We start from the raw sequence: 19,046 nt of genomic DNA, 5'->3' as shown, positions 1-19,046 counted from the left end.
TCAGTAGCCCATGTCCTGTGTACCTTCCATTAATTGTGGCAAGTATTCTATTTAAAATTTGAAATATTTCCGAAGACTTTGAGTACTATCACAGCAACAGTGGAGAGCTTGGTGGAAAAAAAGCAAGCTTTTCCTTGTGGGCATTTGTAGTCATTAAATGCCACCACTAGAATAGCAAATGAAAATTATTTCCAGTGTTTCCTTCGTGCATTAAGATTTTTTAATATTTTATGCAGAATAAAGTAATGAATACATTGTCCCATGCATTTCACATGTAACATTTAAAATGTTAAATCTAACGTTATGAGAAAAACTGATATTACATCTATCTAATTCAGACATCAAATTGGGATTTTTTTTCTGATTCATTTTGTGGGGAGAGGAGGGTGAAAATCTTAGTCTTCCATCGTCTGCACAATAACAGAAGAATTTTCAAAACAGGATATTAAGCCGGCGCCGTGGCTCAATAGGCTAATCCTCCACCTTGCGGCGCCGGCACACCGGGTTCTAGTCCCGGTTGGGGCGCCGGATTCTGTCCCGGTTGCCCCTCTTCCAGGCCAGCTCTCTGCTATGGCCAGGGAGTGCAGTGGAGGATGGCCCAGGTGCTTGGGCCCTGCACCCCATGGGAGACCAGGAAAAGCACCTGGCTCCTGGCTCCTGCCAGGATCAGCGCGGTGCGCCGGCTGCAGCGGCGGCCATTGGAGGGTGAACCAACGGCAAAGGAAGACCTTTCTCTCTCTGTCTCTCTCTCTCACTGTCCACTCTGCCTGTCAAAAAAAAAAAAAACAGGATATTGAGATTAATAACCCCTGATCCTCTGTACCTAGGGAGAGGTGTTAAACTGCAAGGTGTCACAAGTAGCCAGGTCAGTAAAAGCCAACAACTACCTGTGGCCAACTTATAAACAGATTGCTTTCTAAAACTATTAAGACCTAATTGAAATATTTTATACACACACATTTGTGTGTGGGGGGGTTGTATTTAAAGAAACACAATTCAGTGATGTCGGGTTCTCAGAATAGCCAGGATACAGTTAGCCCATTGTATCGCATGGCAGAAGCTAAGCAGAATTTGTTGCTGTTGCCAGGATTAAGGAAGGGCCCTGGAAGTAGTGGGATAGGGACTGCCAACCATGACAGATGAGAGGTAGAAGTAGACCCTTTGGGATTGTCAGGAATTCTGAAATCAGGGGAAGGGATGAGATACAGTCAAAGCTTTCATGGCAACAGAAGAAAAGGAGTCTACCCTCTCAGGAAGTAAGTTCTCTGGCTCCCTGTCATATTGTGCTAAGAAGGAGGAGGAAATGCAGAATGTTTTCTAATTCATGAAACTCTCGTTAAGAATCTCATATCTGCTGCCTGCAAATCTGGGTTGCCAAAATACAACAAGAAAGACAGCCTCTGACTTCACAGTCTGATGAATCATAACAGCCATTTGCATTTATTGAGCTTCTGCTGTGTTTCAGGACACTGGGAAAGCCGCTTACATAAACTATTCCTGTTTATGAAGTCCATCTCTCAGATCAGTTTAGTGAGGCATAGAGACCTTCTGTAGTTTACAGTTAATTAACCAGTCTAGATATCTCATTTCTCCTTTATAGATCAAATACAGAGCAATAAATCTACAAATTTATGTGCATAGATGGTGATGCTGCTGACTTGAGGAAGCACCCGCTGGATCTTTCCCCCTGTCCTTAGTCCATTCCAGATCTAAGCAGACTCTAGCCTGGTTCCATGAAAGGCGAAAGGAGGAGAGAGTGCCAGAAAGGAGGATTTTCACACTCATATGGAACGTGAACTTTTCACTCAGTGTCTACTAGCAAACGTGGTCTGTCCACGTCCTAGAATGCTGCCCACTCACGAAAAGATGCTTTTTCCCCAGGTACCCATTTGAGCAAAGTGGGGAAGTTGAAGACTGCCCTAACAGGCTGAGCCAGAGTTGTAATCTGTTTTTGCTGACCCCAGAGCCCTTGCTTCTCCTACAATACTAAGCTGTCTTTTCTTTCAAGATCAGTGGGTCAGGGGAGCAGAGCATGAATATGAGGAAATTGACTCATTTCACATTAGCAAGCCACTCCTAAGTCTGTGCATGTGTTTGTTTTTGTTTTGTTTTGAGAGACAGAGCTCCTATCCACTGGTTGGCTCCCCAAACGCCCACAATGGCTGAGGCTGGCCAAGGTCAAAACTGGGAGGCAGGACACAATCCTGGTCTTCCATATGGGTGGAGGAACCTAATTACTTGAGCCATCACTGCCATCTCTCACAGTGTGTGTTAACAGGAAACCAGAGGCAGGCATCAAGCTCAAGCACTCCAATATGGGACGAGGACATCTGAGCCCATGGCCTAACCACTGGCCAAGCACCCACCCCAGTCTTGTTTTTATTAAACAGGATATTTTTGACAAGGTGTAACGTATGTTTCTAGCAGATCTAGATGGTGGTGGAGTACACATCAAGGCCTCTGGGATCTAAGCTAGTCCAAACCACAAACTAATAGGCAGGTCTCCAGGTCAACTCTGGGTGAATGAAAGGCTGTAGTTTGCTCTGTAGAAATTTCAGGTCTTACAGGATGGCAACTGCCTGAAGCACAATACACAGTGGATTACCTTTTGAACTTCCGCATCACCAGATTATTTCAGTTTAGGGTGTTTATAAAGCAACCCACAAAACTTCCTAGTCCATCACAGGCCTGGACTCACCAGAGCCCTATCATTTTACTAACCACATGGGGCTGAGCAACATCTAGGAATCTGACTTTAATCAGATATTCTGTCTTGTCTTCATCTGTGTGCTTATGTACACACTACACATGCAAACACATATCCACATTTACAGCATCGAGGTAGGAGTGGAGGGAATCTGCTCGGTCTTATTAAGACCATCTATGTTCCCAAGATTTATTTATTTGAACCATCTATATTTCAATCATGCACACATACAAGAGTATTTTTTTAAGGTTCATTTTATTTAATTGAAAGGTGGAGTTACTCAGAGGGAGAGACAGAGAAAGAGAGATCTTCCATCTGCTGGTTCACTCCCCAACTGGCCGCAATGGCCAGGGCTGGGCCGGGCTGAAGCCGGGATCCAGAAGCTTCTTCTAGGTCTCCCACATAGGGGCAGGGGCTCAAGCACTTGGGCCATCCTTTGCTGCTTTCCCAAGTGCATTAGTGGAGAGCTGGATTCGAAATGGAGCAGTCAGGACTTGAACTGGCACCCACAGGGGATGTTAGTGCTGCAGGCAGTGGCTTAAGCCACAAAGCCAGCCCCAAGAGTATTTTCTCTACGGTAACCATTGGGATCTTTCAGAATATCCTCTTTTATGCTATATCTCAATGCCTAACTCTCACTCTTTCCAAAACTAATGCACCTGAAACATTTGCTGACTGTATTTCATAATAATAAGTGATATTTCTTTGTATTTTGGTAACAGAACATGACATAACTTGTTTTGTCAGGTCCGTAGATGTCTTTTGCCTTTTTCTTCTAGGGGAAATTTATTGTAGCCCCTATTTTAATAAAGCTAAGACATGATAGACAACTTTAATTTCCTTGTTGAACATACACCATTTGTCTTCTGCCTCTCTACAGCTATACTTCTTTGAGACTGGGCTTAGAGAGATTTAAATGAAAATCAGTTAAGTGGTAATTTTACATTTTCTCCATATAGTACCCCATGTATAATGTACTGTTGTTATTTCACCCATCAAATCACTGGTGTGTTATCTGTGAACTGCCCAGGTCACATTCGCTAAGTATTTTACCAGGATTATCTTTATTTCTCTCTACTTTGTCACTGGAAGGAGGCCAAACAGAGTGAATGCTTGACCTTCCTCTGCTTAAAGATTTTGGAGGCTCTAAGCCCCAGTTCGTGCACATTCCAGAAGTATAACAAAGCTTAATGCTGCTATGTTTTGTGTAGAGAATGCAACTTTTTCCTGACATTCTAACTTTTTGAACTGACCTCTGCCTTGTTCAGGTTAGCACTCTGCACGCAGCTCTACACCTCATTTATTGCTGCACCAAATGTTCTACATCAACTTCAGCTGCAGTGTAGGAAAAAACTTTTACTGCAAGTCACTTTGGCAAAAAATTAAATGTAATATGTGAGACAGTTGCAGCATGTGTCCAGAAATTTGGAATTTCTGTCTACTATATTATGTTTCTGGAATGAACTATGTACATTAACAGACTGATGAAGTAAATATTGATGAGATTCAAATTTTCCTTGTAAAAACAGAAATAAAACGACTGTTAGGAGCTATGTGTGGAAGTCCCTGGATGTTTCTTATTCATATGCCGATGTGTACAAGCCATTTATGCTTTCCTAGGTGCATTATTCAGTGCCCTTTGGTCCATTTTTTGCATCTAGTGGCTCAGTGATTTGAGGAGAGCAAGATGAGGGCTCAGGCAGTCTTTGTGTGGCTGTTCTCTCAGGAGTTTCAGTGTCCAGACCCTAAAGAATAATCTGGGGTTTACAGATCAGAAGGTAACAATTGCTCCATTGATTTTCAAAAGGCATGGAATCCTGTAGGCAGAATCCCATCAGACTGTGCCCATAAAGGACCCAGCAGCTTTTCACCGGTATACTTGTTAAAGATTACCAGCCTTGATAGTACTAAATTTCAAAAGCTGGCAAAGTTTAAAAAAGAATAAGCAAAAGTAGCAACAATAGCCAGTGGCTGTGGCTTGCTATTGTTTGGGCTTTTCAGAGATCAAGCATCAAAGGGAATTTTCTTCTGAAGGAATGATTTGAGATATTAGTGCAGCTGAGTTGTTTTGTGTTGTGTTTGAGTTTCAGGTTACAGAAACAATCACAAATTGATTCCTAGCCAGCAGCATGACACTATAGCTGCCCCGTAGAAAGGCATTTGGATTCTTATCCAAGTCCCTACTTAAAAGTGCTATTAATCTTAAAATTACAAGCAATTGTTTCATTTTTTTCCCCTCCTCTCAAGGGTGATTACTTACCTGTTTGCTGAAAAGGTGCTGTGGCTTTAAGCTCTTGAAGGAGACCAAGAGATGAATTTTTAAAGAAGGCTTTCATAGGAGTGAGCCTGCTGGTCCTGCTCAGTGTGGATTCCATTAAAGTCTTGTTCTATGGATTTTTGACTCCTTTTTCTGCCCACCTTCCATAAAAACATAAATAAATATTTTGTCCACCCCCCCCTTATCTTTTCCTGTACCAGACTATGAATCCTCCTCTCCCCCCACCACCTCTCCTGGCTGCCACTGTCGTTGCTTCCACACCGCCAGGCGCTGCTGCTGCTGCTGCTGCCGCCGCTGCCGCCGCCGCCGCTGCTTCTGGAATGGGACCGAGGCCCGTGGCAGGATCCACTGACCAGATTGCACATTTACGGCCTCAGACTCGCCCCAGTGTGTAAGTCAGGGTGTCACTTTATGCTTAAACACTTAAAACTAAGTCCAAACAGTCATGGTAGAGAAATACCTTTCTGATGTGAGCTGGTGACAAGTTTATGGCTCACCAAGTAGTTTGTATCTTGCAAACTTCTACCTGGTCCTTCATGTATTAGGAAAGTGCTGAAACAAAACACGTCTGAAGCACAGGCTTGCTAGGTAGCTAACCTGCTAAATGAAGGCCTTTCCTAGTTTAGGAAAATACCATTTGTTTCTTTATAATAGTATGTGTATGGAACTGCCTTTTTTTCTTTTTAAAGATTTATTTATTTGGACCGGCGCTGTGGTGTGGCAGGTAAGTCTGCCGCCTGCAGTGCCAGCATCCCATATGGGCGCCAGTTCGAGTCCCAGCTGTTCCACTTCTGATCCAGCTCTCTGCTGTGGCCTGGGAAAGCAGTAGAGGACAGCGCAAGTCCTTGGGCCCCTGCAGCCACATGAGAGACCTGGAGGAAGCTCCAGGATCTTGGCTTCAGATCGGCACAGCTCCAGCCATTGCAGTCATCTGGGTAGTGAACCAAAAGATGGACAACCTTTCTCTCTTTCTCTGCCTCTGCCTCTCTGTAACACTGCCATTCAGATAAATAAATAAATATTTTTTAAAAAAGATTTATTTTATTAATTTTGAAAGTCAGATCTACAGAGAGAAGAAGGGAGAGGGAGAAGACAGAGAGAGATCTTCCATCCACTGGTTCACTGCCCAAATGGCCGCCACAGTCAGCACTGGACCAGGCTGAAGTCAGGAGCCTAGAGCTTCTTCTAGGTCTCCAAGATGGGAGCAGGGGCCCGAGCACATGGGCCATCTTCTGCTGCAGTCCAAGCCATTAACAGGGAGCTGGATCAGAAGTGGAGCAGCTAGGACATGAACTGGCACTGAAATGGGATGTCAGCATCACAGGCAGTAGCTTTACCAGCTCTGCCACAATGCCAGCCCCGGAACTGCCTTTTTTGTACAACTTCTATTTGAGGTTTTTCCTTTTCATTTTCATTCCTTGCATTGGAATCCAAAAAGCATTCTATGTTCTAATATTCTCATACCTGATCTAGTTGAAGCATATGTGTAAAAAAGCTGTTAAGTCCCCAGGAATAAATGCCAAGAAAATGTCCTATTCAGAGCTTACTGATGGCAGAATACAGTGAGATTTTTGTGGCTCCTGCATGTACGTATGAACAGTTTAGAGCACAAGAGAGGAATATTAGTGTTCCCTGCCTGGTTTCCATGTATTGATGAGTGCAATCACCTTGCATTGTAGAGCTCTTTTGCATTCTGTGTCATCTAGAGTTACTTTCCCTTTGGCTTTTTCAAACCCATTCTTCTTCCAGGCTGTACATATAAAAACAGGTGCAGCCCAAGCCTCTAGGTTGAGCTTGAGCGTGGAAGGCAGCATATTGTGCTTCCCAGTGGGATTGCATACCATATGTCCTCATTTGGGGCTACTTCCCAAGTCTAACAAGTGCCATTTGAAGAGCTCAGCTTTCCCAGTGGGGTCCTAAAGCCTAGCAGCAAGTTAGGCCCTCTTGGAAGCTGCTCCGATTGTTTCACACCACACAAATACCATTTGGTGGGATAGTCATTTCCACACTGAGAGGAGAAGGTTCAGCAATACTTAAACAGGAAGGCCTCTGCCTATGTTTGAAAGAGACAACAAAGCCTCTTTCAGTGGAGAATTGCCAGTACTGTTTATCAGTCAAAGGATTATACTATACAAAATGCTTAAGACTTTGTACCAAGCAAGAGTTTTGAGCATCTTGAGGTTTGTCTGTTACTCAGCCTAAAATCAAATATTCTTTTCTATTCTAGGTATGTTGCTATCTATCCATACACTCCCCGGAAAGAGGATGAACTAGAGCTGAGAAAGGGGGAGATGTTTTTAGTGTTTGAGCGTTGCCAGGATGGCTGGTTCAAAGGGACATCAATGCATACCAGCAAGATAGGGGTTTTTCCTGGAAATTATGTGGCTCCAGTCACAAGGTATGGTTTAGAATAAGTGGTTTACTAAGTTCTAAACAGAGAAATACTGTTCTTTTTCATGATTATTAGCCTATCAAGATTCTTTCTCCCTTTGGAATTGTCTAATACATAGCTAAAGTTTTAAAAACCCCTACCTATCCACTAAGGTTCCTTCTAACTGTAATATTCTTACTATCTGTTTCAGATGGATATATGTGAAATTATAGGTTTCTGCCAATAAATATCCTGGATTTTATCTTGCTTTCTTTAATTTACATGTGAGAAGAATTAAGTATAGCATTTTTAATATTTTTCTTTGGAAAATAGAGAGCATAATGTTTGATATAAACAAAGCCCATATTATTACTTTTTACATGTTTTTCTAATTCCTGCTATATGCCAGACAGGTAGATTTCTAAATATGTTATACTTATTAATTTTAAACCCTTAAACTACTCATTAATGTAGTTGTTACTATCCCCATTTAACACACAAAAAAATCTCTCATAGAGAGATTAAATAACTTGACTGGGATCATATAGAGAAGAAGTGTTCAAACCCAGGTAGTCTGAGCATTTATTTCATTAAGTTGGTGATTGCCTCTGAATTCTGGCAATTTTTAAAATGCAATCGAAAAGAAAATAAATAAATAAATCCTCTCAACTGAGGACAGTTTTGCACCCTGGGGAACATTTGTCAATATCAGGACTACTTATATTTTTGATTTGATTATATTATTTAGACAGGTAGGGGTTGTTACTAGCATCTAGTAAATGGAGGCCAGGGATAATGCTAAGCATCCTACAATACATACATAGGACAATTCCCACAGAAAGGGTAATTGGGCCCAAAATGTTGCTGAGGTTGAGAGACCTTGGAATAGGGTGACGGCTTTACATATATTAAAAATGTCTTTATTTTGTTTAAAGAAGTCTGCTTTCTGTTCACTGGGGAAGTAGCCTTGGAAACTGAATGAAATAACCTATAATGAAATCACACTAAGAGGCCCAAGTTTCTGACCACTGGACTTGTAATAAATGGTTCAGGTTTAACTGTGTTAAATCATTCCTCAAACCCTCTGACTTTAAACAAATGGCTTAATGAAGTGACATGTTTGTTAGCTGTTGGCTTTGATTTATAGGTTGGCTAGCAGCCTAATCAAATGAAAATCACTATTGTTGCAGATGGTGACAGAATGTTAGCTTCAATTTGACTTGCAAATCTTTAATCAATATAAACTCTCTATAAGTAGCCTCTCCAGATAATGGCAGATAGACCCTTTCTGGTGCAAAAACATAAAAATAAGTAAGGGAAATACCCCCAAAAAATTAATGAGGGAAAACATTTTTATAAAATTCAAAAACAATTAAAAGTCTCTCTGCTTGTTTAACTCTGGAGAAATGGTTGCTCACAGTAAATTCTCTGTTATTATGGTTAATAATAAGATGATAATACGACTCTAGCTAATGGAATATTTTCTTAATAGAAAGTTACTGTATACAGAAATTTTTATTGTTTAAGTAAATTAAGAATGTAAAAAAATGCATTACACAAAAATACACTGAACTTAATTAAATTCATCCAGTAAATGTTTTTTAGAGCTGACTATATCTGGTAACTGTACAAATACTGAGAGAATGGAAAAAGAACCATTTCATACTGGTCCTGACTTCTGGCAGTTTTCACTGAGTCTGTAGTATTCATTAAGAAATGTATTAAAAAATAACACAACACATTTTGTAAACAAGAACCAAAGTATAAACAATGTATGGGCTATAGAAACAGAATGAAGGAAGAAATCTGTATTACATAGAGTCATAAACTCGGGCAAGGCTTCTTGAAATGACAGGGTTTGTGCTGGATCTTGGAGCATCAGTGAGATTAAGATAGGTCAAGAAAAGCCAGAAAGGACATTCCAAGAGTGTGTAATACACACCTATGCCTGTGTATACACAGGCAAGCGTGTGATGGGGGCCAGATGCAGATTAGGGAGAAGGTCAGAAAACAGGAGCCAAGCCCTGGGCATGGGGATTTGGTAAAGGAACAAACCTGGCTTGCTCAGTAGATAGAGCAGGAGAATTTGGGGTCCTGATGTGGAAAACTGAACACAGTAATTACATATTCTTGAGCAGAATGTGACTTAGAATACAGAAACATCGAGATCTTCCTCTGCTTCAGGGCCATCGTTACTTTGAACATGCTGTTCTTAAAACTCTGTAAGACTAATTCCATTCATTTTTAAGACATTCTGTCTTTAAAGTTCTGAGTCATTTTTCTTGCATGCAATTGTTCTGTCTCCCATTTTGCTGATGGATGGTGCTTTCCATCTGTTTCTGTCTTGGCAGGGCAGTGACAAACGCTTCCCAAGCTAAAGTCCCTATGTCGACTGCTGCTCAGACAAGTCGAGGGGTGACCATGGTCAGTCCTTCCACTGCAGGAGGGCCTGTCCAGAAGCTCCAGGGAAATGGTGTGGCTGGGAACCCCAGCATGGTCCCCACGGCGGTGGTGTCTGCAGCTCACCTCCAGACGAGTCCTCAGGCTAAGGTCTTACTGCACATGACTGGGCAGATGACAGTCAACCAGGCCCGCAATGCCGTGAGGACAGGTAAGGAAGGAAACCAGGCTGGAATATTTCAGGGAAAGGATTGATCTCTTATCTTTTATGATAGATATTGAGGAAAATAGGCATAATATGAACATAATAGGAAATAGAAGCAGCACAGTATCTTCATTTGGGATATGCTTGCCCTGCCTAAGATTCCAAGCCTGATCTATGTAGAACTACAGTTTGAAGGACATTAGAGTGATCCTAAGAATGTCTGTAGTCCTTGAAAACATGATGTCAAGCCTTAGGGCCTCATGATCTCAAATCTCACTGTTATTAGTTGCATGACCACTGCATGATCCTCGCTAACTGGGGTTCTGTTTGTTTTTGATGAATGTAGCCATTTGTCTGTTTTAGCTGCAGTGGGATCTTGAATAGCTTTTTTGATTTACAGCATCGAAAACCTGCTAAGGTAGGTAACTATAAACTAAAGCCTTGAGAACAGGATCATAGAAACAGAAAGAAGGAAAAGGCCAGTGTGGACTGGCACTGTGGCATAGCGTCAGAGACTGGCTCAGTGTGTCTAATGCTGTGGAAAGGTTTTCTCTGTAACTCAAGGGCCTTGGGGTTACACCTGAGCTTCCAGGCACTCACAGACTTGAGGATTGACTTGGAAGAAAAATAATATCTAGGGACTCCACCAAGATTGTTTGTATACCACCATGCATCCATTCTTTTATTGTAATAGATGCAATAGCAACCTTGCAGTAGGATCTGTTGCAGTGGAATGACTTGTTTAGGTGATTAGCAATTAATAGGAAGTTGACTTTTGCTGTGTTTCCTTCTGTCCTCTGCTAGTTGCAGCACACAGCCAAGAACGCCCTACAGCAGCAGTGACGCCTATCCAGGTACAGAACGCCGGCTGCCTTGGCCCTGCGTCTGGGGGCCTGCCCCATCATTCGTTGGCCTCTCCACAACCTCCGCCTCCAATGGCAGCCTCTGCTGCCCACGTCGCTGCTGTCAGCATCAGTCGAGCCAATGCCCCCCTGGCCTGTGCAGCAGCGGCTTCACTGACCTCCCCAGGTGTCACCACTGCCTCTCTGGAGACGGAGCCCAGTGGCCGGGCGGTGACCATTCTCCCTGGTCTTCCTGCGTCTTCTGACAGTGCTTTATCAGCTTGTGGAAACAGTTCAGCTACCAAACCAGACAAGGATAGTAAAGTAAGATCAACTTCCTGTTTCTCTACTTGGGTTGTGTCCCGTGGCTTCTAGCTGGTAAAAAGACTCATTGTTCCACAGTCCTTCAAGCGCTCACCATGGGTGAGTTGCTGTGCCAGGTGCTAGGAATGTGGTGGGGCAGAAATCTGGGCTCCACCCTGCCCGCTTATCCAGATCACATGTTCTCTGCATTAAACACCCACTAGCTGCCAGGTCCTACGTTGGGTGTGAGGGAGACCACAGTGAGGAAGGCTTGGTCACTCCTCCTCATGAAGCTTCCAGCCTCCTGGAGGAGTGTTGTCTCCCCTTTGGTTACTCATTCTGTCCTCATTTTGCTGTCCTCGGTTCTTCCTGTTCATTCAGTCTTGCTGGTCAACAGTTGTATTTTTGAAAAAAAAATTTAATATATGAAGAGGTTGAAAGAGCAGATCAAATATGTTATTTGTGGATTGATTTTCTCTACTGTACATCTGACCATAATCACATGGTTCCTGAGAAATAGGAATTAAAATACAAGGAAGAGTTTTCTTTTAAAATCATAGATTTCATAAATCTCTCATTTGGGGCCAAATTTCAAGAAAAATGAATGGAAAGGTAGGTTTGAAAGATTGGTGGTTAGAGGCAAGGAAACCTGGTAGAGGTTAAATGTGAACAGAAAGAGTAGAGCTGATGACAAGATCTGGACAACTGTTGTAATCACGACTTTTTCCTTAAATTGTCAAGTATTTCCCCTAAAGCTCTAGACCAGTTCTGGGAAGCTCTAGGGTAATCATAAACTCTTAGCCACCTGATTCAGTGGTAATGTGTGCTGCTGAGTTTAAATGCTTGCTAAGCTTGTAAACAGGAGTTTATAAGGAAATAAACTTTACACCCTACTTAAAAGTTAATATTTAATTGTTTGGGTAACATGAGAATTTTTGAAAAAGATTCGTATCTGAACAGTGTTTATAATTAACTGCATTAATATACTCAACCTGGCATTTGTATTCTGTTAATATCTTTAAAAGAATTGTTTATATGGTTTAGATTTTAAGGCTTAAAGACAATGTGGCTTCAGGTCCTTGTCACAGATGAAAATAGAGGCTGTTCAGTTTCTGCCCTCCCACTGCAGGGTTTATAGAATCTTCAAGTCTGCAAAGGTGCCAATGGAGACAGAAAAATGGCTTTCCAAGGATATCCACCTCCTAATCCCTGGAAACTTTGAGTATATTTCCTTGCAAGGGACAAGGGACTTGCAGATGGGACTAAATCCAGAGTGTTGAGATGGGAGGATTGTCCTGGAGTATCTGGGTGGGCCCAGTGCATTACAAGGATCCTCATTAAGGGGAGGCAAAAGGGTCAGGACCAGAGGAGGAGATGTGGTAGTGAAGCAGATGTGAGAAAGAAGCCACAGCAGAGGATGCCGGTGGCCTCTGGAATCCAGAAAAGGCAAGGAAACACTCTACACTCCCAGCCCCCGGAAGGAATGAGACCCCGCCAACACCTTGACTTTAGGTTTTTTGTTATTGTTGTTTTGTTTTTTAAGATTAATTCTATTTATTGAAAGAATTACAGAGAGAGGTAGAGTAAGAGAGAGAGGTCTTCCATCCACTGGTTCACTCTCCAGATGGCCACAATGGCTGGAGCTGTGCCAATCAGGAGCCAGGAGCTTCTTCTAGGTCTCCCACATGGGTGCAGGGACCCAAGGACTTGGGCCATCCCCCACTGCTTTCCCACAGCAAACTAGTACAGGACCTTAAGGGTCATCCCATGGAGTGGTCATCTCTGACAGATGGCTGCTGGCCTCTGCTGGAACACCCCAGTGACCACAAATACCCTAGCCCTGATCACCCTGTGGCATTTCAGAGCTCTAACTTGGTGGCAGATGATTGAGCACTTGTGCCCTGTGCCTTCCAACCCTTGTTCCTTGTTTTCAGGGGCCACATAGAAAGTGTTGATCTTTTTTATGCAATGCCCTGAGGTATGTTCACGCTTATCCTCTTAGGTCTTCTTTAAGTCTATACTCTGGGAATCTTTTTCATCTGTTCTGCACATCACAGATTTTACATTTTCTCTTGTTAAATCTACCACCTTTCTTCCGGTGGATATAAATTCAGTAATACCATGATTGTCATCACTGGGATCCTCACCCATAATGCCATTTAGCCTACTGTCTTCTGTCACGGCTGCAAGGACATTGTGGGATAACTCACCAAGGTGCCACGTTGAGATCCACCTGTCTTTTGTGTTCTGCCATCACAGCAGCTCCCTGGTTTTGCCTCATCATTTCTGCTGTTACTGATTGTTAGCAAACATCTCCTGGAAGAGGTTCACCCGAAGTGTCATTTCCTTTTGCAAGCACTCATAAACCTTTCTTTTTTTTTTTTTTTTTTTTTTTGAAAGCCAATGTACTCCAGATTTTTATTATCAGATCAGAACAAATGAAGTAGCAGCAAAGGGGTCCACAGTTTGGCTTCTGGTAAACCTTTCATTTTAATACTAAAGTTTCCCTGTGAGTCTACAAAGTCCATTGTTGTCTTCTTTTTGAAAACTGGGACTAACTTGCCCTTCTTTGCCTATGGAGTTGACCCTGCCAGAGTCTCTCAAAGATTGAGGTTGTGTTTCTGTGGTTAGCTTTCTCTGTACACTGGAGTGAATTCACCCTGTCGAGTAGTCCTTTATTCTCTCCCAGTCTCCACCGGTTTCCCTCTCATGAAGGTTTGTTCTTCTTTTCCAGTCTGAAGATTATCCTCCTCTTTCTTCTTGCCTTCTGAGAACCACCACCCACCCCGGACAGCAGATCTGTATTTTTCTTGTTCTTGCTTCAAACATAACTCTATAAAATAGCACTTTAAAAATATGTTTTTGTCTTTAGCATTTTTGCAGGTTTAAACTCATTCTGATCATTCATGCTTCTTGAATTGTATGGGCCCTGTCCTGTTCTTTGTTATGGGCCTTTCTCTTGGTCTTTTTGCACAGGTTCTTTAAAACCTTGAGCCCATTAGACTGCTCCCTGGGAGGTCACATCAGTACCTTTATATGCCTTTATGTTTCATCTGCAGGGGTAATTTGCAGTTGTATGGCCAGAAGTTCACTTTTGAGAGCCCTCCCATTCCTCTTGAAGCATCTCCCTTTTTGAATTTCATGTCATGCGTATATTTTCTTTGAACTTTTATAATCTGTTCTTCAAACTTTAGAAACATGACTATCACCAGTGTCTCTTTGGGTGCTTTCTTCCAAGGTCATGATATTTCTTTTCCAGGAGAACATGTCTACTACCTACCTATCTGGTCTTTGCCTTTCCCCACAGTTGATAAGAATTAGATCCAGGGGGCCAGCATTGTTGGGTAGCCAGTAAAGCTGCTGCCTGTGATGCTGGCATCCCATATGGGCACTAATTTGTGTCCTGGCTGTTCCATTTCTGATCCAGCTCCCTGCTAATGCACCTGGCAAAGCAGCTGAAGATGGCCCAAGTGCTTGAGCCCCTGCCACCCACGTGCGAGACCCAGACGAAACTCCTGGCTCCTAGCTTCAACCTGGCCCAGCCTTGGCTATTGTGGGCATTTGGGGAGTGAACTAGAAGGTGGAATCACTTTCTCTCTCTCTGACCATGCCTTTCAAATAAATAAATAAATAAATCTTTAAAAAAAAAAAGAATTAGATCCAGAGTTTCAGTTTGCTCAACTTTCTCTGAGATTAAACTGTCATGAAGTCAGAAAAGGTGTAGCAGAGATTCTAGTTTTGGTTGAGACTTCCAGCAAATATCTAGGTATTTGACAATGCCCTCATTATTTCTGTCTTCCTTCATCATTTTGTAATCATCATCATCATCATCATCCATTTACTTAATCCCACCAGGTAGTGCGTGGTGTATCCCCCTGATGGCAGCATGTCTGTTACACTCACCTTTCTCTCAGTACCCCAATGTTCTGCAGTGAATTACTGCTGGGATTCCAGAGTGGGTCAGTCTTCAGTGTAAACACAGGCCTGCTGTAGCCCCTCTCCTAACTGGGCTATTCCTTTGGAAGTCCTGTCTCACGAAGTCTCAGGGATCTCTAGAATCAGGGCTTTTGTTCCTAAGTTAAATCTCTAGCTCACTTTGGCATCTGCACTCTGTGTTTGATAAACAGGCATCTGAAACTGAATTTCCAACATCATCTCAGTTATTTCTTGTTTGAAATCTTGGGCCATCCCCCATTGCTATTCTCTCTGGGAGATCTCTGATACCTTCTGCAGTCACCAGCTAAACAGCTTTATCTGCACATTTTTCTAACCCATCACTGTTTGATCAGCTAGTGTCAAGGAGAATGTTTCCAATCTTTACAAGATATTCAAATATATGCATCTATGTACATATCTATAACATATATGCTTTATTATTATCTTTTAGTTATACATATTTATCTAGAAGGTAGAGAAATGCAGATATCCAAACACCTAAATGTGATCTAAGATTTTGAAGGAAATGACTAATATTACGATATCTGTGTATGTGTGTGTACATATGTATGTGGGGGGGGGATTTTTTTTCTCTAAATGCTAACATATGACAGATATCATTTTGATATATTAAGTTTTCATCCAGGAAACACAGCCTTTTCCCTCAGCACAGCTGTATAACTGTTCTTGTGCTCTCTGAGCTCTTACCCTCATTTCAGGAAAAGAGAAAGAACCCCTCTGGTGCCCCTCTGGAAGCACACGCTTCCAGTTTTGCCCCTGCCTCCGTGGGCTCTAGAGACGCTTTGTAAGTCTCTTCGGACGCTGTCATCTATTCCCATACCAGTCAGCAGGAGTGGGTGTTGGTTGACAGGTGCTCTGCTGTGTCCTGGGTATGTTTCTGAAAGAGAACATTCCTGTAAGTAGGCCAGGAAAGGTTAACATTTAGTTTCTCAGATTCCCCCGACCTCAAATTCCTGGTGGCAGTGTCCCTTAGGAGTTGGTCGCAGGTTTTCTTTTTAATCAGTTCCTGTTTGATGGCCTATTCTATTAGTCTTGCTCTTCTTCAGCAGAGGGTCCTATCCAGTTTTCAGATATTCATTTTCTACTATTCTGAACACTCTTCCCAAAGTGTCTACTGATCATTTGCTTTGCTCGAATGACCTACCCTTCCTCCCAGTTCTTACTTTGCAATGAGAAACAAGATCATGGTTGCCTTTTCTTAAGGATAAGCCCACCCTCTCCTTAGGTGGCCACGGTCACTGATCCTGCCCCTGCACACAGTGGGATCCAGACAAGGTCTTGGCTGTGCAGATCTGCAGAGTTCACTGAAAAGCAACCTTTGTGATCTGCAGCCTGGGGTGAATGTGTCTGCTCATGCTCCTCCACACTGCAGATCTGCTTCTACACATGCTTTTCTTATAGAAAGGATGAGGGGGCTTCCTTCAAATCTCACTTCACTTCCATCTCTTACTAGCAATGTGATTTTAGGCCAACTTGGAGAGCTTTAGGAAATGAGAATGATAATTGATTCCTATTTCATCAGGTTGCTGTGAGAAATAAATATGGAAATCCTTGCAAAAGTCCCTAACAAGATTCTTGAACCTGGTGAGATTTAACTGCCTCTAGAAATTCACATGGCCCTAGGATCTCCTTGATATTCTCTCTTCCCCCTACTCTGCTTTATTTTTCACAAGTCACCTTTTTACTGCCATGATTTTGTCTCTGCTAGAGAATGTCTCTGGTTGTTGTCTTTTTCACAGTTGTATTCCCAGAGCCTAGTATATTGCCTGGTTCATGTTAGACACTTAAATATTTGTTCAAAGTATGAGTGATTATTTTTAGACAGTCTCATAAATTAATATTGTGAGAATCTGTAGCAAGAACCATGACTGATTATTAGGAGGCTGGCTATGTAGATTATTGGTGATCAGTGGCCCAAAAGACTATTTTTGGTGATTTCTGTATATGTTGAGGGCATAGAAAGGAGAGAGAGAAGACTGAGTGGTAGAGTATTGTTAACTGTGCGTTGCTTATTTAAAGTTGATTGTTCCCTGGAAAGGAACTCTGACTTGGTGTCTCTCATATTGGGCTCATTCTCTGTTATATGACTAATAGAAAGGAATTGAGTTGATGTTCAGAATTATTTTGTATATAAAAATTACTCTTTGATTATCTGGTGTTTATTTTTTGGCCCAGATTGTTCTTTTTCTATGTGTGATGCTATTTTAAATCATCAGATCTTCTGAAGAGAAAATTATGACCATAAAAACATGATTTCATCTAGGAATAATTTCTTGGAAACCCCATGAGGGGATGAATTATTAAGGTTTATGCTAAAAGATGTCCCCCTTTTTCATGTGTACTACCATTGCAGTTTAAAAATTGTTAAAGTGTAGTTTTTATTAATTCATCCATAGTTTTCATTTCTCCTGTTGGATTTTGAAAAAAAACCACAAAGGTGCCCTTAGGTGGTAACTGCCTGAATTTGCAACATTCTCTCTCTCAAGTGGCACATTGTTCTGTTAATGCAGAAAGCATCAGAATATGATATTAAAAGCAAGGTCCTTGGAACTAAGACAGCCTCCTCCCTGTGTTAGCATCCCCATGCCTTACCCTTGCACCCCACCATGATACCTAATCCTCTGCCTTCTGCTCCATGGGTAGTCAGCCTCGGTTGATGATGATAACACATCCCTTAGAAGTCATTAAAGCAAGCTGTACTTAATGTGCTTAATCATTTTACATGAACCAACTCATCTTCTTAATCACTTTAGAGGCTGTTCCCTGAGCACCAGTCAGTTATCTGATATTCTTCTGAGTGCCCAGAACTGAGTTTAAGAAACATCTTTAGCTGTGGCTTGCTGAGATTGTAATTTATCAATGGACTTGATGTTCCCAGCCGATCCATGGGGGTCCAGGGATTAGAGTGAGCTTTCTTATATAGTGGCAGGAATAGCTGGAGGTTGCAGGAAGTGGGAGCTACTGGATATTATTCTCTCCCGGCTCATCTCTTCACCCTCTGGACCTGAGGCTCGCTATAACTGTGGCAGCAGCTCTGCCAGGTATTCACCTGGTCCACACTTGTTAGAGAAGAAGCTTTATCTCCTCAGCACATTCAGAGTGTGTGCTGTTAACCAGGTGAGGTGAACGCCAGTAAAACGTGTTGAGGCCAGGCGCTGAAGAGAAATGCAAAGGGACCTTCCTCCGCCTGCAAGAGGGGAGGGGGAGGTTAGCGCTCTGCTCATCTGTAGTCCAGGCGGAGCAGGTACAGAGAGGACCAGAGCATGCCCCCCTCCCCCTCCCACCCCTTTCCCATTTTTAGCCTTGAGTTCATGTGTACAATGACCAACACAGGTAAATGGAGACTTCAGTGCCACTTACCGAAGCTGCTGGCTCGTCCTTTGATGATGATCTGTCTCCTCTTTTTTTTTTTTTTTTTTTGCCATTCTGTAATGGAACTGTGTTATCATGGATTCATCTTCATTTCTCTGAGGGGTTTTTATGAGTCTGAACTCACTCATATTACCAAGACAAATTCTTCAGTGTTACATCTTTTTGTGGGGCATTGGTGAGGCCTTATTACTCCCACTGTGCTTAGATTTTCTAAGGAAGGAGTTCAGCCTGAAATGTGTCATTTTCTATGCAGTATTTCCATTCAGAGGACTTTAATGATGACTTTGACATCTTAATAAAAGTTTTAAATAATGATTTTTAAATAATGATGTTAAGGTTGCTCATCAAAAAGAACATCACTGACAACTGGGGGCTGAGAATGAGAGTGAGCTAGCTTATGACCTGGAGAGTAGAGCAAGATGTGACAGTATAAAAGGGGGGGAGGGGTCTGTTGTGGCTCAGTAAAGTTAAAATTCTGCTTACAGTGCCAGAATTCCATATCCAAGTGCTGGTTCCAGACCCAGGTGGAGGTCCCTTCTCCTGGCCTCAGCAAGGCCCAGCCCCAGCCATGGTGGCCATTTGGAGAGGAGAGTGAACCGATGGACAGGCAA

At 42.4% G+C, this 19,046-nt stretch overlaps 1 protein-coding gene across 3 annotated transcripts in view; it reads left to right on the top strand.

Annotated features, from left to right (window-relative positions):
• The window catches only part of SH3RF1 (SH3 domain containing ring finger 1), a 195,561-nt gene that overhangs the window by 163,970 nt on the left and 12,545 nt on the right, over positions 1-19,046 (top strand). For 2 of the 3 annotated variants that reach the window (XM_002709468.6, XM_008249697.5), the window contains 4 exons: positions 5,186-5,376; positions 7,213-7,383; positions 9,708-9,967; positions 10,766-11,127. In XM_002709468.6, coding sequence (XP_002709514.4) covers positions 5,186-5,376; positions 7,213-7,383; positions 9,708-9,967; positions 10,766-11,127 — 984 coding nt within the window. The remainder of the gene's footprint in view (positions 1-5,185; positions 5,377-7,212; positions 7,384-9,707; positions 9,968-10,765; positions 11,128-19,046) is intronic. The other variant, XM_017338128.4, reaches the window with a different exon arrangement.

Source organism: Oryctolagus cuniculus, chromosome 2 (genome assembly GCF_051225735.1).
Source record: "Oryctolagus cuniculus isolate XC-2025 breed Fujian yellow rabbit chromosome 2, ASM5122573v1, whole genome shotgun sequence".
Lineage (NCBI taxonomy): Eukaryota > Metazoa > Chordata > Mammalia > Lagomorpha > Leporidae > Oryctolagus > Oryctolagus cuniculus.
The sequence above is the reverse complement of the archived record's forward strand: the minus strand, read 5'-3'. Positions and strand labels throughout refer to the sequence as shown.